Genomic DNA, 25,094 nt, shown 5'->3' with positions numbered 1-25,094 from the left:
AGTCAGATCACCAAAGTCAGTAAGATTCATTCTCTGGCCACCGGGATAGATGTTGAGACATTTCAATCTGGACCAAAAAAAACAAACATTTGAGGACGACTCCCCTAAATCTATATCCAGGTTTCCAGCCAAATGTAGAGAAAATTTCAACCGAATTTCCAGATGATCAGCATTTCCATCCACTGCTGTTTTGTGCATATTAACATAAACAGTTGGCGACATTGAACCATTGCAGAAGGAAAGCGAGACAGTTAATCTCAAACGGTGAAAAACAATGTGGAAACATGTTGGAAATATGACATTCCTGTTTGTTCCATGTGTTCACATTTAAATGCGGGGGTTCGTCTCTGTGCACAAATCATGTGTTTCGGTTTAGGCGTAATCTCTGTTTACATGTTTGTCCAAAACACAACAAAAGCCTCATTTCCTCATTAGAAAATAAATGATAAAATAGCGAGGAAGACAGAGTGAGGGGCGAGGAAGAGACAAGAAAAGAAAAAAAACGTTTATGACAATCTGGTCAGTGTTGTATAAAGTGGATGATTTGGTTTGCATCCTCTGGTGATCATCAATATTAACAGCTGTTTTCTTTGAACCAAAGTGATGGATGAACAGAAAAACTCCTCCCTGAGCGCTGTGGATTCCATATTTTGGTGTGGGAAAAACTTCTTGGTAGATAATTCTTTTTTCTTGGATCTCATTTTGACAGTTTTTTGGACTGATTGAAACTGAAATTCAATTATAATTCCTCAAACTACCATGTAGAACTAATAGAAATTCTAACAGCTTCAATTTTTGTTTTTCACTTTGAAACTAACTGAGTTTTCATCGTCCTTGTGGCTCCAGGCAATTGTCTTCCTGATTTACAGCCTTGTAACAGACAACATGCTTACAGCTTAGATGATGATGAAATGATGATCCAGATTATGATGAACAGGTTTGGAGAGGCAGGCTGCAGCCTGAGGACGAGCTGACAGCAGCTTCCTGCCTGCGGTTGGTACAGTCACCTCACCAACGATAAGACACAGCTACATTTTCCGACTGCACTTCCACCCATGAAAAAAAAAAAATCTCCCCTTTCTCTCTCTGCGTGAAGCTAAATTTAGTGCACCGCCCCACTGTACATCCCCCTTCGTTTCATCTTGTCCGCTCTCACCCACATACTTCCTCTGCTAACCTTCACATTAGTCATTTAGCTGAAGCTGTCATTCAGACAGATTTACAACTGAGCCCGGCAGGCAGCTCAGAGTCTTTCCCCGAGAACGATTCAGCAGAACTACAGCTGCTGCCGGAGGGTCAAAACCATCAATATCTGCTTATAGGACAGTTTCTCTTGAACAAGACCAAGTGCATAAGTGACCTGACCTTATTTTATGAGTGAACACAGAAATAGAGAACTAAATGTAAAGAGGTCAGTCCTTTAAGGCTGGAGTAATTTTATGTTTTTATTTTTGTTAAAAAAATAACATTAAAAAGATAAAAACCAGCACTGTGCTTATAAAAACAAACCATCTGTGGAGCCAAAGTCGGATACAGAATCTGTCTCTGTGCCACAGAACTTACAAACATGTATTTTAGATATACTGTTAGCTCACTGTGAATTAGAGCTGCAACTAATAGTCGATTAATTGTTTAGTCGATCGACAAAAAATTAAATTGGCAACTTTTTTGATAATCCAATAATCACTTTAGAATTTTTTTAAGCAAAAATGCCAAACATTTGCAGGTTGTAGCTTCTTGAATGTGAGGATTTGAAGCTGTTATGTGTCATACATGATAGTAAACCAAATTAGGGCTGCAATTAACGAGTTGTTTGGTCCATAATACGTCAGAAAATGGTGAAAAATGCTGATCACTGTTTCCCAAAGCCCAAGATGACATCCACAAATTTCTTTTTTTTGTCCACAATAGTCCGCAACCCAAAGATATTTAAGTATATTGTCATAGAAACCAGAAAAACATATTTGAGAGACTGGAAACAGAGAATTTGGACATTTATTTCTTATAGAGCGACCTCAAACAATTAATCAATTATCAAAATAGTTGGTGATTAATGTAACAGTTGGCAACAGATAATGGACTAATCGCTGCAGCTATAAACTGAATATCTTTGGATCTGCTGATCAGACAAAACAAGTCATCACAGACGCCACTATTGGCTTTTCCACTATTTTTAAGATTATTATTGATTAATTGAGAAATTATCAGCAGATTAATCGATAATGAAAATTAAAACATTAGTTTCAGCCCTGGAGAAAACTTCAGAGTGAGGTGGACTTTAGCTGAAGTGTTGCTCTGACCTCAAACCTCATCAACTGGTTTAGGAAATATTACTCTCAAGGTACACCAAAGTTTTTTTTCAAGTCACAATTTGAGTCTTAAAAATCAAACATGTGACAGGTAGCGACTGACTCAGACGCCAGATAATTATATATTATCTCCGGGCTTTCAGCAACAACTGAACCAGACTTGAATCGACTCTGTCCAACTTGGTCCGATCAGTCAAGACGCCCAAATCAGAGCTAGGCGTAACATGTGGCCTCACCTTAAGTAATCAATAAGACTGGACCAGGTCTATACCTTTCTGAAACACACACACTCCTGCAGCCTGTACATACCGTGTGTGTGGTGGTGGTGGTGGAGGCTGCCGTTGCCTCCCGGTGCGTTGGCGGCGTTGATGCCCAGCTGGGTCAGCGTGGAGGCCAGGTTCCCCGTGCTGCTGCCCCCGCTCAGAGAGGAGGATCCTGGGTAACCGGGCTCGTCCTGGTCCAGTGGCGTGGGCAGCGGAGACGGGAAGTGGAGGCTGGACAGGTCCGGCAGCGAGCCGCCAGTGTTGAGGGCTGAAGGGACGCCGTGGGTCGGAGCGGACGGCTGCTCCGGGGACGTAAAGATACTGAGAGGAAACAGGAAGTTTAGATCTCACTCACAGCATGTTGGAAAGTTATGATTTAGATAAGATATAATTCAGAAATTTCAATAAAAACTTCAGTGAAATACAATTCATTGCTCCATAAATATCAAACATTTAACTTTCAGCGGCTGAAAGCTGATGAGAACATTTGATATTTGATGCTGTTTGGTTTTCTGGTGACTTAATAGTTTGACTTTATAGAAACACAAAAGCAACAGAAGCAGTAGAGGAACTGATTACTGCCTGCAGGGAGCAAAGTGGAAAATAATCCCCTTCTTTGATACATCCCTTGTTCCAGGGACTAATCAAATTTCAGGCCACACTAAAGCAATGTACAAAAGTTGCTATGACATAATGCGGTGTGTGATGTGTGTTCAGTGGTGTCAAACTTACTTGATGCCAGGAACTTCACAGGACTTGGGTCTGGACGACAACAGAGGCAACTACAAGGATAAAATATGATAAAATAAACAAAATCAGTTCTACCTCAATTTGTTCAATCAGTGTGAAGAACACTGCTAATTAATTATCTTTATCTCTAAAGCTTCTAAATCAGTCATCAATCTTTTTGGTTTGTTTTTTTACACTGGGTAAAGGAAAGGGAGATATTACAGCTATTTTGAGTACTAGTTGAGTAAATATAAAAAATAAGTTCAGGTACAGTAAAAGATGAATTTAAAGAAATAAAAAATATGAGAATAAATAAGGAAAAATACAGGAAACAACATTAGATTTTCATGTTTTTACCTTCTTGGTGTCCCAGGGTTTGAGCAATTTCCCCTCATCCAGCACATTCTCTTCAATGGGGGGAACAGGATAAGGAAACACTGAGGGACAAAACAACACATTAATGATTAATCTATCAATTGTTTTTTTTTTTTGATTGATCGCTTAATTTATAAAATATCAGAAAATAGTAAAAAATGTTCCTAGAGTCCAAAGTGACATCTGAAGATGTCTTGTTTTATCCGACTAACAGTCCAAAACCCAAAGATATTCAGTTTACAAGATTACATTAGCCACTACTAGCATAAAACACCACAATCTCAAACCGGTGTGCGGTCCAGTTAAGATAAGATATGCTGTACTGTCCCCTTAGGAAAATTCCCTTGTTTTGACAAGGAAGACGAATACATGCAATAAAAAGATGATATCTCTGGTTCTGCCGCATTGATTTAGATCTACTTTAAAAAAAAAGTCCATCGTGAGTACGACAACGTTATAGGAGTGCAAGGACGTCAGTGGAGGACTCTTTTAGGGCAAAAATGCCCCCCCCAAAAAATAGCCCTCTCCCCCCCAGTGTGAGACAATGAAGTTACAGTGATGGAATCCTGGTCAGATATAAAGTAGAAACAATAAGCTGATTAATTGATCGATTTGATCTTTTCTATACAATTGTTTTGATAATTGAATAATTATAAAAAGTTCGTTTTCAAGCAAAATTACCTTCTCAGATGTCAGGATTTTCTTCTTTTCTTTACCTTACATTATAGTAAACTAATATTTAACTTATTTTAACTGTTGGGCAGCTATCTGACGATGGCACCTTGGGCTGAGATTGTGATGGCATTTTTCACAATTTTCTGGCATCTCATAGAACAAACAATTCATCATGAAAAAAATCTGCAGAGTAATCAATAATGAGAATAATCATCATCTGTTGCAGCCCTACTCAGATGTTCACAAAAGCAGTTGTTTTTTTCTCAGTGACCGCTGATGTAATTTGTACACTTCCACAAATTACTTTGTGCACAAATTTTATTTAGACATTCTCGATTTTTCCTGTATTTTTTCCCTACATATTCACAAACTTTGAATAACTCAAGAGAGACAAAGAGTAAGAGTTTTTTTCACAGGTCTATGAAGGATGACATACAAACATAGGCTTTCATTAGTTTAGAATCTTATGACAAATATTTAAGCCCATACATTTTCTACCAAAACTTGAAAATAACTACCATAAAAACATTCTTATAGATAAAAAAGAAGAAAAACAAATTCTGTTCAGTTCAAATGTTCTGAAACCTGACAGCAGTGTGTGTGTGTGAGTGTGAAGGTATTTGTATAAAACTCACTTCTTCTGCCCTCTCCATCGCTCTGACCTGTAGGGTTATACAGAAAGACAGACAAAACAAGGTTTTCTGAGTTGAAAATTTTAGCTTCAGTTTATATTCAGAACTTCCTGATTCTGCTGGCAGCCAGAGGAAAACCTGTTTAGACTGAGATCTTTATCCTGAGGAACTGTGTGAGCCGTTCAGTCAGGCCAGGAAAGTCAGTTTAACAAAGAACAGGTCACTGCATTATTTAAAAATAAAAGCTGAGTTCACCAAGTGCTCTCGCCAGACAACCAGACAGACATCACACCATTTTCACTTCTCTCATTCTGGTCGAATAGCCTCAAACGAATCAGTTCAAGACAGACATAATAAATTGACTCCCCTTCGACTCTTCCGCTAATTGATTGGATGAACAAGCCACCTGCTGGGCTGCCCATAGTCTTTGCTTCTGATTTTCAAACTAGAAAAACATGGTGGCAGTTCTGCACCTTGTAGTTGCTGATTTATACTTTATATTTTATACATATAACATGTAATCTTAAGTAGCAGCAAGTAATAGCCTAAAGCCTAAAAACTGGCTGTGGCGTCCCACAGGGATCAATACTTGGACCACTTTTGTTCTCTGTGTACATGCTGATAGTTGGTCATATCATAAAAAATCAATCATAAATCATTATTTTTATACTGCTGAGACACAAATTTATCTTCCTGCAACAGTCAATGATTCCTCCCAGCTTTTGAAACTGGAGAAATATTTGCTGGAAGCCTTATTGTTACACATGTAAAAACCCTGAAGACTTGCTTCTTTCTCCACTTTCCATGTATTTCCCGTAATTACAGCACAATTTCTCAGAGCCACACAGTCTACAATTTGGGAATAGTTTTTGATTCTTTCACATATCAATTTTTAATGTACTTAATATAGCAAATATTTGTTGCATTTTGTCCATGTTTTTAGGACATCCTGAATGTATTAATATTAATTGGGATGTTTTTGGCCCCACCCCAATCCGAATCCTTTAATTCTGATTATCTGCCAATATTGCATTTTGATTGGATGCTTATATTTACATACATAGTAGCAGAAGATATGCAATGTTGAATGATTCTAACATTGCTTAAGCTTAATAAATTTGGCACACTTTATTTTTCACAAGCTACCAAAAATATAAAATACAAATATTGAAGGCATTGTTCAAAAATAAGGCCTGATGGACCCTAAAAGGTCCTGGTTCAAAACTATGTAACTGATCAGCTGAAATTACATGAAATGATCAGATAAATTGTTGTACTAGAGAAACAGAATGAACAGTTACAAGTGATCTTTGGAGCTAAGACACACAAACCCAACAACAACAAAGTTTTATTTTGACCTCCCATCAAGTTACTCCCAGAATTAACATTAATTAGTGACAGTTGATATGATCAGTCGACAGCACTGTTTAACCTTTTTTACTGGTGAAAGTAATGAGAAAAATGAGAAGCTGTAAGCTGAATGTTTTGTACACTGCTTCTTTGCCAATGAGAAAGAGAGTCTGACTTTAGTGAATCTGTGTATTTTTGCCAACGTGGACATCATAACTTGTACTGGTGCGCCCCAAATAATTTTTCACATTCACACATACTCATTTTCACTCATTCATGGAGTGAATTGCTGCACTGTAGACTGTTTTAAAGGAGAGCAGTGCTCAACAATAAGCAGGCAGAGGTAGTCGAAACACAGTGGAGTAAAGAAAGGATTGGCATGAGTCATTAAGATTGGCTTGGGACATTTCTAATCCAAACATTACTCCATTATGTCTTGACGCTCTTTAGATGCTGGTTATTCCAACTGTTCCTAGAATAAGCAAAACATCTCTTGGAGATAAAAACTTTTCTCACTGAGTTCCTCCCTCTTGGCATAAACACAACAAATAAACTGAAGATAAAGAGTATCAATGAGGCATTTTTGGTATTAGAGTCCTTCTGGTTATAATAATAACACAACTGAAGTTTGATTGCCTGTGTTTGTGTATATTATCCCATGGTGGAAAGTAACAGAGTGCATTTACTCAAGCACTGTACTTAAGTACAATTTTGAGGTACTTGTACTTTGAGTATTTCCATGTGATGCTACTTTATACTTCCACTCCACTACATCTCAGAGGGAAATATTGTACTTTCTACTCCACTACATTTATTTGACAGCTTTAGTTACTTTTCAGATGAAGATTTGACACAATGGATAATATAACAAGCTTTTAAAATACAACACATTGTTAAAGATGAAACCAGTGGTTTCCAACCTTTTTGGCTTTTGACGTCTTACAAAAAGCAGTGTGTAGTCGGGGTCACATTTCACATGTCTATGAGTTGTTAACAGCTCCACCAAATAGTGATTTTTCCCTCTAAACTTCTCACATGCTTTCATTTCAATAAATGTTCAAATGATCTAATATTTCAGCAAAAAATCAAAAGATTAGAGAAAGTTCATACAGGACTTTAACTTGTAATGGAGTATTAAATAAAGGATCTGAATACTTCTTTCAACACTGATTTTATCTTGACTTTTTGTGTTTCAGTTGTGAATGTTTTGTTTGGGTTTTGAATTGCTGCCTCACCGGTGCGTCTGGAGCTCTGTGGGGTGAGGGTGGGTCCTCCAGTGGTGAAGGGATCTCCTGTGGGAGGGTTCATCACACTGGTATGGAGGGCTGAGTCAGAGTTTGTCCTGAGGGGAGAGAGACACACATGTAGTGTTAATGGGCATAGGGAAAGAGAGAGAGAGAAAAAAAGACGATAAAACGGCAGAGAAAAAAAAGGATTTCGAGGGTCTCCATTCTCCAAAACATTGAGATATCAAGATAAAAACCACCATCACAACTAAGAGCACTAACATTTAGAGCTGTACGTCAGAAATAAAAGCCGTCTGGCTCCATTTTCTGTTTGTTTTCACACAAGATGACATTTTTACAGAAAGTCAGGTGTGATTTCAAGGTATTAACCTCCTTAATTAAGCCCAAAACACACACCAAAAGCAAATCCAATGCACAGCTTTTTTTTTTTTAGCATTAGTTCAGACATTAAAATGCCTCGTTGCTCCAACTCCAAACTCCAGAAAAGCTGGGATCTTTGGCAGAGGACCTAGTGACTAAAAACACAGCTGTTTCTGGTTGGGTTCTGCTGCAGAAAATTCCCTCTTTGGTAATTTGCAGCGACCCGATGACTCTGAATTTACTTTCAGTGTGTTCTGGACTTTACAGATGTATTTACTTAACAGGAGCTCAGGTAGTGCAGATAAAAGAGCATGGACTAAACAAGCTAACACACTAACAATACAAATTCCCACAATGATGTAAAAGGGCAAATCAAGTGAAGGATGTAAGATGAAAGTGAAAAGGAGAAAAAGAAGGATATAACAGACGATGAGGGAAGAATGACAAAGATTTAGAAAGTTATAGGACAGATCGAGGATTTTTGTGGTAAAAAAAAAAAAGGCAGAAAAGTTTCAATCTTTTAAGTAAGTCAGCCAAAGAAAGAAGAAATAAAACAACATCTTGCAAAGTAACGTTTGCTAGGACACACTGTCATTTGATTCACCCACATGTTTTCATGTTGTACAAGACTGGCTTCCTCTCTCGAGGTGGGAGAGAGAGCTGGAGGATGTCCAGCAGAGAAGAGGAAAAGAAGTAAAGAGAGGAAGATGAAGAGGAGGATTCACCTGTTGAGTGCAGTGGTGGGGAGACGAAACAACTGGCTTTTATCCCCAGGGAAGTTTCCGGACCAATTCCTTTTCATGATCGACAAGAACAAAAAGTTATTTTTCCTCCACCGAGCAAGAACATCGAAAAAGAGAAAAATAAAAAAAAGAGGGGGAGAAGAAGAAGAAGAAGAAGAAGAAGAGTGTGGGCTCAGAAAGCAAACGCAAGCGAAGGAAGGAAGAGATGGAGGCAGCGAGCGGAGGACAGAGGGAGGCTGGCGGATCACCTAACGCAACAAAAGAAGACTAGTTTCAGTGTCCAAACAGGTGAAAAGCTCCAAAAACAAACCGGTAGCACTTTACTTTAGAGCTGCAACAATAAGTCAATCAATCTACTAATGTTTTGATAATCAATTAATAGTTTAAGTAGGTTTTCGAGCAAAAATGCCATTTATATTTGCTGCTATTCATGGTCTTCTGTTATATTAAACTGAATATTTGGGGGGTTTAATCTGTTGGTTGGACAAAACTAGACATTTCAACATGTTACACTGGACATTTTTCTATGTTTTTCTGTTTTCTGGTGTTTTATAGACCAAACGATGAATTGCTTAATTGAGAAGATAATCGGCAGATTAATCACTGATGAAAATAATAATTAGTTGCAACCCCATTTTACTTCAACCGCCCCTTTTTAGCATTTAGAAGCAATATATAAACAGTTAATAAATGACACACTAGAGCTGCAATAATTAGTTCATCATCAGAACATTAATCAACAACAATTTTGATAATTGATTAATAATTTTTCAAGCAAAAATGTGTTCCAGCTTCCTAAATGTGTGTATTTGCTAGTTTTTGAAAGTCTCCTACGATAGTAAACTGAGTATCTTTATCTTTTGGACTGCTGGTCAGAAAAAAATAAAACATTTGAAGATGTCACGTTGGACTCAGTTGATTGAGAAAATAATTGGTAGATAACTACAATGTAGTTATAAGCAGATATAAGTGTTTATGTATAGTTTTAACGACTGTAACTCCTCCTATCTGCACCCAGAAGTGTTTGCTGCTGTATAAACACATAATTAATGACAATAGAGTAAAAGTTGATTGTTGAAAATATGGTGACGCTTTATTTTACAGGTCCCTTAATTTTATACTAATTTCATGAGTAATTTGAAAGTATTTAAAGTTTATATTTTAGGACATTTTACAGAAAGAGTGGTACAATTTGGTCCACATTTTAATAGAAAATGGGGAAAAAAGTTGTTGAGTTGTAGTTTCTTCAATATTTTTTAGTATGAAAGTATAGTATTTCTTTTGTATTTTAGGTAGTATATGGGAAGTGCACTAATTAGAGAGACAACACTAATACAAACTTAGTATTTTCTGTCAATCAAAGAATTCTTAAGAGTCTAATTGATTAAGAATTTTTACAAATTAACAACTAGGAACCCAAATATAATGAGTGGGTACTTTCCAGCTAAACCAATTGAACACTTTTTCAGTTTTTTTCTTATAATTTGTAGCAAATTGCACCACCGTTTCCGTAACATGATCTAGAAATTAACCGTGAAATACTTGCAAATTACATCGTAAAATTCCCGGAATTCTTCATAAAATGAAAGGACCTGTAAAATTAAGTGTTACCACAAATATTTTAAATGACCTCATATCTGCTGTCAAAAGATCTGTTATTAACTGTAGCGGGTTGCGGCTTGAAAACTGAGATTGTGCTCTGATTAAAATCTGTACATCATGTACAAGATCAGTAAACATGAACAGTGTCTGCCTCTATATTATTCCTAATTTTTTGGAGGTTCATCATGAAATTCTTTCTGTATTTACCTAGTTTGATTAATCTTGGTGTTAATTTTGGATTTTTGGAAGGTATTATTGTAAAAAACAAGAAAAAAAACAGAAAGTGATGCCTTACTTCATTTAAATTTCTTTAAAATCTACTTTTTTGGTTTTTGGACTATATTGTACGTTTATTCCTTTTTTTTTGGCTTGAGGCTAATTGCCAGAAACAGAAACTATTAAGAGACAAAAACATTGTTGGTTTGGGTCTTTTTATGGGATTCGTTGACTATAAGAACATATAGAATAAACTTCTATCCTTTAACTGGCACAAGCACTACAGAAGACAAACACAGACGTCATCATGTTGAGCTGCAGTTACAAGAACTGGTCTCAGATTTTTTTTTTTTTTTTTTACCAAAACCTCCAACATGGGAGGATGACTAGGTTACCAAATATCTGTTGAATAAACACACACTTTCCACCTTGTTTTTTGTTGAAGTTGATTTCAACAGCCTCAACGAACCAGAAACAAAAATGTGAAAAAAAAAAAAAAGAAATCTACGCAGACCAAACGAAGACAAAGTGCAGGTGGGATCGAACTTTCCAACAACTCTTGACTGTTTTACCAGAAAACTTGGTGTTTAGAAAGACTCTAATTGGTGGTTGGCGACATGACAAAATGGCGGCTGGAGGAGTCGAACCTAAACAGTCTTGACTTGTCAGACTGTAGGAAATGGCTGGAGTTCATTTGCCAGCCTAAAGTAAGTGTGTGTGTGTGTGTGTGTGTGTAATGTTAAGTGCAGTGGACCTTCTGTGACAGTGGACTGAGGCCAGTCTCTCTCTGAAGGGTAGTTGTTGTCTTGTTAGAAGAAAACCAGAAAGAACGCAAGCAGGCAGGCAAACATCAAACGTCTGGAACGTTGCAAAGAACAGAAGAAAAAGCCAAAAAAAGAAAAAAAAAAGGCAGATTCCCAGAAGGAAGAAGGGCAAAAAAGAAGAAGAAGAAGAAAAAAAAAAAGAACAGAGCTCTTCAAAACCAACTCAGGTTTGGAGAGACGCCGGCTAAAGTCAACTCTGCTTCCTGTTAGTCGTCTAGAGGTCGTTGTTAGTGCTGGACAGGCAAACGAACCGAAGCAGCAGCCTCAGTAGAATCCATGAAAACCTTTGTGAAGCCTCAGTGTCATCTCATGTGTGATTCTGATCAGGGTTTTTTCTTGTACAACATGGATAGATTCAGTCAGGTCAGAGAGAGAGAGAGAGAGGAGGCAGCTCTGAGGCTGGTGGGGAGTCAATGTCGTGCTCAAGGACGCTTCAGGGGGGTCGGACAAGGACAGTCTTTCTAGTTACTGCACCACTCTGCCGAAAAGGCGAAAATATACTTGTTTTTTTTCTCTGCAGCTTTTATACTGTATAATATTTTACTCTGTAAATTCTTACATTCAAAAGACTATAAATTAAGTGTGTTTCCATCCTCCCTCCCTTTTTTATGCGCTTTTTCAATTTGTGCATGAAAAACGTGAGTGGAAACGCTGGAATTTTGAGAAAAAAAACAAGAGTTTTTAAACTCGGATGAAATGGAAAATTTGATGTATCCATAAAAGCAAAATGAGACAATGTGTGACGGAAGAAGATTTGGTGAATAAATGATACAGGAAGCATGTGACTTAGATGGCTCTAAGCTCTTCTTCTTCTTCTTCTTCTTCTTGTTTGTCTCTGGGCAGCATTCAACACGTGTCTGTATAACTGACACAGGGCTGTTATCAAAAACGCTTCCAAAAGCAAGAAGCTGTGATGTCAGCTGTTTGTCCATCATACTCTCCATCACCAGGATGTGTATCACGCTTTCCATCACTTCAGCTTTGACTGACGCTCAATTATTAACATCTTCACGCTGCACCATCTTCTATTTGTGGTTTACTGCACTCGGTAGGAGAATCAGTGCCAGCGACGGTTTATTTCCATGCGCTCGATTATTAATATTCACAAAACAGTAGTGGATGGAAACACATATTAATTCACATTTACTTTTATCGATTTTCTGAAATTTTGGTTAAAATTTGCGCTACTTTGGATGGAAAGTTACATGTTCACAAAATTAGATATTCTTTTTAAAAAGGGATAAGTACTGCTGTAACATGGATTGTTTGTGAAGGCATCTTCAAACCAACATGGTTCAGTCTGGTTGAATCAGACCGGTTGGTTTTCCTTCTGGGTACGATTCGTTTGGGGCAGATCTGAACTGAGCAGTCGTACTCGGAGCAAAACAACCGCACAGAGACCCTTCAGAGGAAGAGGTCTTGGTTCATTTGTGGTGGGAAGGAAAGGCTTTTAGTGATGCATTTTTGGTTCTTGTGAAGTATTTCTGTGTGAAAACAAGCCTAAACAAGATGAAAATGAACACATTTACCTGCTAATCCAATGATTCAGATCAGAGTAAACCAACATCAGGTTTGAAAACACCCTTAGTTTATTGTTGCTAAGCTAAAGAGTGTCTTCAAGTCTCTTTATAGTGAGTCTGTTAGAGTCAGTCAGCACTAAAAGTATTCGGGAAGCTCAGTTTAACCTGCAGGAGTTTCTGAAGGCTTGTGTAATGTGTTTTTCTCTCACGACGGAAATAAATTCATGACCAGTCAAAGAGTCTTCTGACATCTTTACTGAAACATCTGTCAAGCAGCCAAGGATTACCGCTGTCACAGATGATGAGGCACTGCCAGGTAAAATAATTCTGACTGCTTCAGAGCGCAAGCCTGTGACTGACAGACTTTAATAGAAATATTTAACTTTTATGAGAGAAAAGACTACATGGATGAGGGTCCTCTTCTTCTTTAACAATATCTCAGGGAAACTTTCCCAACAGCACGAGTGTGAAAATGTGTTTTATAATTGGACCTATAAAATATTTTGATGCTGCTTCTCAAGACAAGCCCCTTTTTTTGATTTACTGTAGATCTTTAGTGAGAATGTCAGGATAAATAAAGATGATCATGTTTAATACACAGTCAGATTCAATTATTATTAATGTGATATAATAATCCCAACTATACGTCCACTTACTAGCCTTTTTTGAGCTTTCAGCATTTTAAAATCTTTACCAGCAAATGGTTCAAGTTCTATCAAGTGATCAAAAAGTGCAGAAGTTTGGTCACATGATAAGACGTGTTCAAAGATGGCCTTCTGTGTTGGATGTGAAATGCATAATATGTGGTTTAAAACAGTGGTCTCCAACCCCCGGGCCGTGGACCGGTACTGGTCCGTAGGTCATTTGGTACCGGACCGCACAGAAAGAATAAATAACTCACATTATTTCCGTTTTATTTATTATCTAAGTCTGAACGATGTTTTATTTTGAAAAATGACTGGATGGATGGTCTGTTGCCATTTCCAACATCCTCTCTGTGTGAAGCAGGGTTTTCTGCAGTGACAGCAACCAAAACAAAATTACGGAGTAGACCGGACAGAAGCAACACACTTCGGGTGTCATTGTCTCCCGTTAACCCCTTGATGGGACCGTCTCATTGCAGAGAAACAAGCTCGGGGCTCTCACTGATTCAGCGTTATGTTGAGTTGTATTTTTCATGCACTTTATATTTGTTTTTGTGGTGTATCTTATTTCGAAGGCATGTTTAAACGTTACCATAGCGACCAGAGAGCGTTAGAGGGGGCAGAGAGGAAGTTACTCATGTTATGTTGTTGGTGCAATGTTACGAGGACGCTGCTAATAAAGTTGCTTACGAGTACACAGTGGATTCAGGTTTATTATTATATTTAGACCTCTGGTTTAAAAGATAAGAAAAAGCTAGTAAATGCACCCTGAGGTTATTATTTTGTCACACACATACTGATCCCAAACTGAAGAATGAATTTCTGTGCTCAAAACAGCTGATCTAATGGACTTCTGGGGACTAAAATGTACAAAATAAAGACAAAGGATGAGGATATTCAGTTAATATGTGGTGAATTTAGTTTGTTTTTTTGTTATTTTCACACTTGTCTCTCGAGTAGCGATGTATTCATACACCTTCTAAACCATCTGAGGCATCACAAAGGCTTCAGAAAGGCTCTGGAGGAGGAGGAGGGAGCAGAGGAGACTCAAGACAAGATGCTTTGGAAATAACAAACAAGCATCCCGGCGGACAGCAACGTGTCCACGGAGACGCAGACAGACAGACAGACAGACAGACAGACAGACAGACAGACAGACAGACAGACAGACAGACAGACAGACAGACAGACAAGGAGAGAGGGAGCGAGGTTAGGAAGACGGTACCTTCTCCAGCTGGGGCCGGGGGGCGGGGACAGGTAGGCGGGGTTATACGGAGAGCTGTCCACCTGAGAGACGACTGGTTAAGGAAACAACAATCAAACACGACAACAAAAGCCAACATGTCACCACTTCAAATACTGAATATATTAAAAAAAATATATAAATATTATTATATATTAAGTCTTGTCATAATCTGAGAGAAATAAGCTCTGTAGTAAATGTTTCTGTGTGATTACATCTGTAAAAATGCCTTTTATTATATTGTATTTAATATTATTGTTTATATTTACATATTATTGTATAATTATTAATCATCTGTCAATGTTTATAATTCTCTGTACTGCTTTGGCGATATAAATTTCTGATCTGTCATGCCAATAAAGCTTATTTGAATTTGAATATTGGCACAGATATCAAAAATGTAAGTGATACCTGATGAGAAACTCCTCTAAGGTCAAAGGTCAATAGCAGAATGAGCTCCAATTTCTCAACCACAAACCTTTTAAAAAGAATTACGTATAAACTGAAACAATCTGTACAAAATTGGGACTTTTTTTTGCCATCACTGAACGCATTATTGTGGTCACAAATTTTCTTTTTTTTTCACTTCCTGTTTCTGCTTAACATGTTGACAAGCTGTTTCATTATGATTAAAACTTCTCTTTTCTTCTATTTTTACACATATTCTTGATGTTTTTTAATGGAATTCTTGAGAAAAATAAATATTTTCTGACAATATGAATCTCTACTGTGGAGTTAAATAGAACGGGTCAGAGTTTGAAGGTAAATATGGAAACCGCTCAGACAAAATGAGACAAACTTCTCCAGAAAGAAGAAGGTTTCAACACCCTGACCAACATATGACACACACAACTTTACTTCCCCCCTTTTGTATATGTGTATATTATCTTTTTTTTTTACTATGCTTTTCTGTTGTCTCTCATCTTCAGGTATTTAATCTTATTTTTAGATTTATGTCTTTCATTTTGCTCTTCAGACAACTGCACAAACTTTTACCACTGACCGCACTGATTCACACTAAGAAAACGTTTCCAGCTTTTTACTTTCACACTTTGTACACTGCAGTTCTGAAGAAAACCACCCGGGTGGTCAAAGGAAGTGCAAGAATGATTTCAGCTTTTTGCTTTCCGCCCCTTTGACGGTTTTTACATGCATGATGCAGATATCTTTATATTGCAGGCACACTCATCTGATGGTTTCATCTCTTCAGAGAAACGGAAACATAAGTAGACTTTTAAGTCACATGCCTCATATATGTGATGATTTATTATCTATATTTGCCTTTGCGTTTATCAACTCATTGACTTTTCTTTTTCACGCCGTCTTCAGGCGCTAACCTGTAATCATTAGCTGGTTTCAGAATGTGTAGTTTAATAAATAACATTAGGCTGAGAAAAAAAAACATCTCCTAATGTTGTTAAAGTTTGAAAGACAGTAGCGTGGACTGAACTACGCCGACGCTGCCCTACCGTATATGTGCCTTGCTCATGGGCATCAACAAGCTTCCACTGTGTGATAAACATAGCAGTTGGTTTAACACAGGAAATAAAGTCCAGACTGATGTTCAGCCTGCAGAGGAACGTTGGAACAAAAGCATGTTGTGTTGCTGCTGCTGCTGCTGCTGACCTTGAAACAGATAATAACTGTTCTACTAACAGCGTGAAATAAAACAAACTTCACACCATGATAAAATAATCTCTCTGCATCATGTTTCACAGCGGTGCATGTTTGATGATTTAAAAAGGTCCAGTGTGTAGAGTTTAGTAACATCTAGCGGAACAGACTTGGGTAAAAATGGAATATAATATGTTTTAATTAACGTATAATCACCTGAAAATAAGAATAGTTGTCTTCTCGTTAGCTTAAAATGAGCCCTTTATATCTACAGAGGGAGCGGGGTCCACGGAGGCCGCCATGTTTCTACAGTAGCCCAGAACGGACAAACCAAACATCTGGCTCTAGAGAGGACCTTTCACGTTTTTTTTTTTTTTTTGCAAGTTTCGCAGCCATTGTAGGTTCACCTACACACTTGAAAGGGAGGGACATTCAGTTGGATGCAATCTGAAGCCTCACTGCTAGATGCCACTAAATCTGACACACTGCTCCTTTAAAAACACCTGACAGGGGAATTCACAGAAAACACACTCAAGCTGTTGGACTTTGAAAGCTCCGGTTATTTGAGGGTTGAATGAGGTACAAATCTACTTCCTGTTGAGGTTAAATGATGTTTATATTTGTTAAATGGGGACGAAAACTAGAGGATAATTCTGAGGATATATTGTATATTTTTATTATTGTCAATCAATCCAATGAATATAACCAAAGCAACAATAACTAACAAGTATTGTGTGTATTATCTTACCAAGAACACACACTGTAGTTTATTTTGACTCAATCCCGACACACACTGTCCCGCTGCCAGAAATACTCAGTAGAGGACCGAATGTGGATTCATCCTCTGCAGTAGTCCCCAACAAATGCCCTGTTTCCACCAAAATTACAATGACCAGCTGTTTTTGGAGAGCCTCTTTTGTTTGTTTTCACATTCATCTGCTGAAGGAGGAAAGTTTCTCTGAGCTCACCTTAAATGAAAGCAGGATTTGTGACATCACTAGTTTGGAGCCAATTGTGGTCCAGTATATTTACATATTCACAGGCAGAGGAGGGAGATGCCATTTTAAGGATTTCATTGAGGTAATTCTACTTTTTTAACCATATCAGACACATTATTGTTCAGAGCAGAGTATTATTATGTATCTTAAAACATGTCTGAAGGGGATCTTTATAGATTTATGTCTTCAGTAGTAACTGACGGGTTTGGAGCTGAGAGTTTGGAAGTCAGATGGTGTCCAGTGACGGACTAACACGTCGTAGGTTTTGGTCTTTTCATTGGATTTGTTGACAATAAAAAGAAACAGAAAAACACCAGATTTATCCTTTAAAGAGCCTGTAGATGACTATTTCTACAGTAAACTGAAGGATACTTGTCGGTTGCGGTACGGTCGGACCGGCGAGATGAAACGGCGGTCCCTCTGGACTCGCTCCACCAGACCGTGATGCCGAGTCGACCGGTTGGACTCGAGAGTGGAGGGGAAGGAGCCCTGAGAGAGAAGGACAGAGACTGAAATTAGGTTCTTTTAAAAAACATTAGTGTGCATTTATTCAACATGTCTTTGCACCCAATGACAAAACAGGAAATAGCAAAAACAGAGAAAGAGTGAAATACAATTAGCAACCTGCTTATCAGAGCTCCCAATCAGTTTTCAGAGACATGCTGTAGGTGCAGAAACTTTGCAAATCTGATGTTAAATCATCAAAAGTTGTTGTTGTTTCAAACATCATGAGCTGGTTTGTTTCAGTTGTCTTCAGACATCGGTTCAGGAGGCGTTCAAGAGCTTGTTGAGACAAAACAGAGCTGCTGCTGCTAATAGGATTTCTATTTTGTGCCTCAACGCGGCCCCTAATTTAAGCTGCCAGCTGCTGCAGGGACGTCGGACAAAGAATTGATTTGGTGAGCTTGTGAAAATAACGCCAAATATCCAATCATTAGGAAATCAATAATCATTTGTGTTTGGGAGCCTCTGTGCGGCATTATTCTGAAACGTGTCTTTGCCTGGGAAATGATGTGAGTGCCTCGTCTCTTTAAGGGTTTTTCAGTGCGTACCACCAGGCCTGAAAAAAATTCTAGGGGGGGAAACACTGAATGCATATTTAAAAACTTTCCTCACAACAACAATCTTCTTTCTGAAGGAGTCAAATTCCTTGTTTGAATAAACATACTTGGCCAATAAAGATGATTCCGAGTCTACGACAACTCAATTTTGTCTTCTTCCAGACCTTTATCAATACTAGAAAAGCTAAATTCAATTCAATGTTTTCCATTTTTACTGTTAATTAGCAACATTTTTAAAATTTTGAAAGATTTGGAGGAAGTTTTTCTTTAAAAAAAAAAAAAACTCATTTGTGTTTACGTGCTGTCTATAAAGCTGACATCCAGAGCTTCCTCTCAACTCTTCTCTGTCACGGTGTCACTTTGACAAACTATTTTCTTGGAAAGTCAAAACCTGGAAGAAACGTGATACACATTACAGAGGCTTCAACCTCCCAAAAATTCCTCCCAACTCCCTGCGGAGCTGAAAGCGGAGCAGCCAAAAAACATCCCGCTACCTGCTGCCAAATTAATTTCATCTTTGGTCTGACCTCAGAGACGAAAAAAGGAGGAGGAGGAGGAAGAAGAGGAAGAAGAGGAGGAGGAGGGAGGTGAGGTTGCAAGTCTGCGGTGATATCAGCGGAGGAGAGGAAGGAAGAGGCGATGATATTGATGAAAAACTTCCATTACAGAATGAGTTTGGCTCTGCAGAGCTGATGGGAAACACTGATGACTCAGAGAGGAAGAGCTGAAGGCTGCAGCTCCTCTGACACAGCACAAACTGAGTCCTCAAACCGCCACAACACACCTCCGAACAAACACGTCTGTCCTCTGATAACTACATTAAGTAATACGTGATAAGTCTTTTTTTTAACCCTAACCCTGACAGACAAACTAAATGACATGAAGAAGTTAGCGCGGTGGTTGTCAGTCAGTCACCTGGAAGTCCTGAGGGTTCCTGCCAATCTGGTTGACGTTGGGCAGCGAGCCGCCGTAGTACGGACCCTGACTCCTGGCGAGACGGAGCTTCTGGGCCTGAAGCTGGTAGGACAAAAAAACAACAGAAGCCATTAACACTTAGAAGATAAAGAAGACGATCACAAGCAGTTCTGTGTCAAAATCAAACCAAAAACTGAGGTGTTGTTTGATATTTTTACTGCATAAAGTTTTAACAACATGTCAAACTCAAATCAGCCACGATACAGAAGAAGGTCAAACTATCAAACTAATTTAACTTAAAAAAACTAAACAGCTGCTTTTCTTTGTGTTTTCTGAGATTCTTTTACAAGACTTTTAGTATAAACATCATAACATTCAAATGCGTCTCAATGCAGGACTTCTATTTTCCCTCTGTTAATATAGATTATGTAATTAAATATGTTTTTTAAAAACGTGTGTTACATTTTCAAGGCTTCATTTTTTTAGATGAACTCCAGGAAACAGATAACAGCTGTATCAGATCCTGAATCACTCTGATCCATCACACTGGGCCAGCTCGCAGCATCTAATCTGCAAAGTTTGGTAGCTTTGTTGTAGAGCTGCAGCTAAGGATTATTTTCATTATCAATTAATCTGTTGATTATTTTCTCGATTAATTGATTAGTTGTTCGGCCCATAAAATGTCAGGAAATGGTGAAAATTATCATTTTTTCCAGAAGCTAAAGATGTCGTCCTCAAATGTCTCGTTTTGTCCACAACACAAAGATATTCAGTTTACTGTCATAGAGACTAAAGAAACCAGAAGATATTCACATTTAAGAAGCTGGAATCATACAATTTAACCTTTCTTCTTAAAAAAATGACTCAAAACGATCACTCAGTTATCAAAATAGTTGATGATTAATTTAATAACCTACAGCCCTGCTAGCAGCGCTGTGAAATGCTAACATCAGCTCTGTTATGTTGATGTTTGGCAAAAACGTTTATGATGTCAACCAACTTAGTTTAGAGTGTTAGCATGCTAATATGCTAATTAGCACACAAGTATCACAGAGTACAGCTGAGGCTGATGGGAATGTTGTTAGTTTTTTAGACATTTGGACATAAAGTGTTGGACAAATTGGAATTTTGACCACATGATGATCAGAGTTATCAAAATTCATCCTAAGGTGGAAAATGAATATGTGAACCAAATTCAATGGCAATCCATTGAATAGTTGTCAAAGTATTTCAGTCAAACCTCATGGTGGCGCTAGAGGAAACGTCCTGTGATCACCAGAGTCAGTCGGATTCATCTACATGAACTTCTGAACCAAATTTTATTAGAATCCATCTGATAGTTGCTGAGATATTTGACATACAAGCCAGTGATGGACCAACCAACAGACCAGTACCTTCATCCACAGAACCATCTCACTAGCATGGCGAAAAATATATAGTGTTATTGAGATAAATCTGATCATTTATCTTTAGAATTTTACATGTATAAAATTGGAGATAGTCAATCAATCAATCAATTAGTGGTAGAACCCAACATCTTTATCACTACAAACAGTGTCCTAACCTCACTGCTCACTGCCGGACCTGCTTTGTCCTTGAAGGAAAACTCCCAGCATGCACTCTGTCTCCTCTGACCGACATGTAAATGATTATACGACAATCATTCACTTTTTTAGTCTTTTGATGAAGTCTCAGAGCGACTAACAGCAGCAGCATCAGATCAGCTGTCGCTGCAGGCTAATCGTACACAGATCACACAACGGTCAGTAACCAGCGGTAAGGATGCCAAGGGTCAGAGGTCACAGTGCTGTGATATAAGTCAGCAACTAGGAAATAAAAATCATCTCCAATTCTCATCGTTTGGTGTATAAAATGTCAGAAAAAGGTAAAAAATCAATCAGTGTTTCCCAAAGAGATGCAACCTAAAATGTCCAAAGATATTCAGTTTACTGTCATAAAAGAATAAAAACACAGAAAATATTAACATTTAAAAGGCTTTTCTTTAAAAATGTCTCAAAACGATTAACTGATTATCAAGATAGTTGGTAATTAATTTTCTGTCGACCGAGTAATTGTTCAAGCTCTAAATCGGAGTCTACTGAATATTTTCAGGTTTCTTTAGCGAGTCAGTGAAGATGGTTCACTGAGAGCAAGACTCAAACAAGTAACAGTCAATAATGAACGAAGAAGAGCTGCAACGACTAGTCAATGAATCGATTAATCTGCGACTAGTCATTTTTCAAGCTAAAATACCAAACATGCTCTGGTTCCAGCTTCTCAAATTAGACAATTTTGCTGATTTTATTTGTGATATTTGAACCTAAAGATATTCAATTTACTGTTTACTCAAACAAAACGAGAAAAACTGGAACATTTCATTGACTAAACGATTAAATCAGTTCATTGAGAAAATAGCTGATTAATAGATAATGGAAATAATTGTTAGTTGCAGCTTTGGGTCTCAGATTTGGTTTAATACCAGTTGGTTTCACTCAGGTCGCATCTTAAAGACGTGGTTACGAAACAGGATTGTTTCTTCTTTTAAGACCCAAGCAGAACTCTGCACCGTTAACGAGAACTTTATAAAATGAAACTGAAATTATGCAGCCAACCATGACTGTCAGCTGTATGTTGTGGCTGATAAGTTTATGGAGCATTCACATCCAGCTGTTCTGATTGTCTTTTAAATCTATTTCCTGTTTTCACTGGATTGTTTTGACCTGTGAAGAAAAGTACGACTCAAACACAGAAGAAACTTATTCTACGGCTTTTATTATGTTATTTGCAACATGTTCATGTCACAAAATTGGACAAAAGATGGAAAAAAAGTCTCCTGATAGCACAGAGATTTAAAAATTAACCATACTTTTTTTTCTGTGCCTCTGACCTTTGACCTCTCTCTACAACATACGGAGCACAATCCTGCACAACGAACTCACGCTGTCTGTAAACGACGGTCGTTTAATGCTGTGTGGTTTATTTTAAACCTCCTTCAGGAACATTAAATGGACTGAAAATCAAACACAAGAGAAACTGTTGAGGTTTGCAAACATATAAATATAAGTATATATTTACAATATGTGGTCACACACACACACACACAGTCTCTGGCCTCGTTTCTTAGAGTGTGATGATGAATCTCGGGTCTCTGCTGTCCTTGTTCTCTGTCTGTGTTTGTGTCCTTGGTTCTTTCTGTGTGTTTCAAAGCATTTTACACACAATCTTCATCTGAACTTAAACGAAGCTCTCCGGCTTTAAAGCAGTTTTTGATGCCAAAGTTAAAAAGGAAAGTTCTGGATTTTTCAACCTGGACTCTATTTTCCCATCATTCTGTGATTAAGTGACTAACGGGGACAACAATTTTTGAAACTGGTCCAGTATTGAGCGAGAACGCTTCTGCCAGCAGCCGACAAACCGGCTGCAATGAAATCCTTTGGGGCAACAGCACTCTGTCAATGTTTTTACCACTGACAGACTTGGATTGTTATTATAAGTATTCACTTAAACAGAGAATAATAGGAAAATAGGTTCCAGGTTGAAAAATCCAGAACTTTCCCTTTAATGTTGCAGCTATCATAACAGAGCAGAGGCCTGCTGTTGAAACACTGCTGCCGCCGCCGCCGCCAGTCAACTAATTATTGTCCAGAGAGGAGAATCATTCCCAAAGTAAACTGGTGGACGAATGATGAGGCTCGGTTTGCGGTTTAATCATTCTCTGCAGAGTTTTTGGCCGTGGCGTCGCTCTGAGACGGTACGTAGGACTCAGAAAGTGCCAACTCAGAGCTGTGATATGACGGAGGAGACTGACGAATCACAGGAGCTGAGTCATTTACTGAGGAGCTCCATCGTTTATGCTAAAGGCTGCTCTGCCTCAAACTGTCATGAACCCAGGCAGAAGGCCAAAGTATAATTTCTTAGCTGCAAATACAAGCAAACTTCCAACAGCTGATGAAGTTTAAAAGGTGCCTCGATGCAGGAATTCTATTTTCTATTTCTCTGTTCATGTAGATTATGTAATTAAATATGTTGTTAAAACATGTGTTACGTATGAGTTTAAAACATTTTCAAGGCTTCAACTCCAGGAAACAGATAACAGCTGTATCAGATCCTGAATCACTCTGATCCATCACACTGGGCCAGCTCGCAGCATCTAATCTGCAAAGTTTGGTAGCTTTGTTGTAGAGCTGCAACTACGGATTACTTTCATTATCAATTAATCTGTTGATTATTTTCTCGATTAGTTATTTGGTCTATAAAATGTGAGAAAATGGTACAAAAAACTCAGATCAACTCAAAGATATTCAGTTTAATGTCATAAAGGACTAAAAAAAACAGAAAATATTCACATGTGAGATGCAGGAATCAGATAATTTGTGTGAGAACATCTCAAAACTGGATCCTGAATCAATGAGTCAGCCTGCAGCATCTAACTTTCAGAGTTTGGTAGCTTTGTTTAAAGCTTAAACACCAACATTAAAACTAGAGCTGAAACTAACGATTATTTTCATTATCAATCAATCCAGTGTTTCCCCCTATAACTGTCCAGGTCTGGTGGGCCACAGGGCCAAAAAAACCTTTTTCTTTAATGCTTAAAATAACACCAAATATCCATCCATTCAGAAATCAATAATCATTCTGTGCGGTATTATTCTGAAACGTGAGTCAACCTCTGTGTCGTTGCCTGGGAAACTCTTGACGCAATGTGAGTGTGTCGTCTCTGTAGGGTTTTTTCAGGGTTTTCTAGCTTCCTGGTTTGCTTCCGCGTTGTGCGGCCAACTGAATATGCGCAGTAGCGTTTCCTCCGCTGGCCCCGCCCACGAGTTTCCGCTCGGCCCGTGGACTTTACATTGTGATGATGTCACGGATTTTTAAATCGCTTTTCTAAGCTCGAGGAAAGTTTTACAAACATAAAACCTCCATGGATCAAAAGTTCATAATAGAAAGAGTCATAATTGATGTTGTTTGCAGTTCGAGGCGTCCTGTCAACAGTTTTACAGACGTCTCTTTTACAGTGGTGGTTTATGGGGGAAATCCTTGTCGGGCCGCAGGGGGATTTTTCGCTGCAATACTGCGAGTGTTCACTGGGAAAAACTGTCTGCAAGGCTGAGCGGCGGTGCCCTATCCAGCTCTTATTATACATCCATGGTACCACCAGGCCTGAAAAAAATTCTAGGGGAAACACTGCAATCTGACTATTTTCACGATTGATTGGCTATTTGTTTGATCTATAATATACTACAGCACAAGGTGGCAACAGTCCAAAATCTTACACAGTTTATCATCATGTAAGACCAAGAAAAGCAGCAATTTCTCACATTTAAGAACCTGGAAAATCAAATATTTGGCATTTTTTTCTTACAAAATTACCTAAGTGATTAATCAATCATCAAAATAATTGTAGATGAATTGTCTTTCCGATCGACTAATCGTTGCAGTTCTAGTTGAAAACAACCGCAGCGGTGAGATGATGAAGAAATACTGAACTTTTTCTTGGAGCGTCTTCCTTGAAAGAAAACAAAAAACAAGACTCCAGATGACTCAGACAAACCCCGACAGTCAACACAGTGCTCAGTTCACTCCAAAATGCAGACAATAACCACTGTTTGCATGCAGCACTTCACCTGTAAATGCAGCAACACGATACTTACAAAGTGACAAACAAAGAATCAAATGACAGATTATACAGACAAACAGTGACAACAGCAGCTTCACCCATCAACAACAACAACAATAACAGCAGCAGCTACCGTCTCTTACGGAGCAAGTTACTCATT

The 25,094-nt window shown here is 38.2% G+C and overlaps 1 protein-coding gene across 3 annotated transcripts in view; it reads right to left on the bottom strand.

The window, feature by feature from the left end:
• Positions 1–25,094, bottom strand: part of LOC122987215 (CREB-regulated transcription coactivator 2) — a 54,996-nt gene that overhangs the window by 18,469 nt on the left and 11,433 nt on the right. For 2 of the 3 annotated variants that reach the window (XM_044358983.1, XM_044358984.1), the window contains exons 2-10: positions 19,321–19,422; positions 17,717–17,833; positions 14,715–14,776; positions 8,666–8,734; positions 7,569–7,675; positions 4,987–5,013; positions 3,659–3,738; positions 3,305–3,354; positions 2,619–2,893 (exon numbers count right to left, since the gene is read on the bottom strand). In XM_044358983.1, the coding sequence (XP_044214918.1) occupies positions 2,619–2,893; positions 3,305–3,354; positions 3,659–3,738; positions 4,987–5,013; positions 7,569–7,675; positions 8,666–8,734; positions 14,715–14,776; positions 17,717–17,833; positions 19,321–19,422 (889 nt within the window). The remainder of the gene's footprint in view (positions 1–2,618; positions 2,894–3,304; positions 3,355–3,658; positions 3,739–4,986; positions 5,014–7,568; positions 7,676–8,665; positions 8,735–14,714; positions 14,777–17,716; positions 17,834–19,320; positions 19,423–25,094) is intronic. The other variant, XM_044358985.1, reaches the window with a different exon arrangement.

The sequence above is a fragment of the Thunnus albacares genome, chromosome 8 (genome assembly GCF_914725855.1).
Source record: "Thunnus albacares chromosome 8, fThuAlb1.1, whole genome shotgun sequence".
Classification (NCBI taxonomy): Eukaryota; Metazoa; Chordata; class Actinopteri; order Scombriformes; family Scombridae; genus Thunnus; species Thunnus albacares.
Note: the sequence above shows the minus strand (reverse complement) of the source record. Positions and strands in the feature narration are given on the sequence as shown.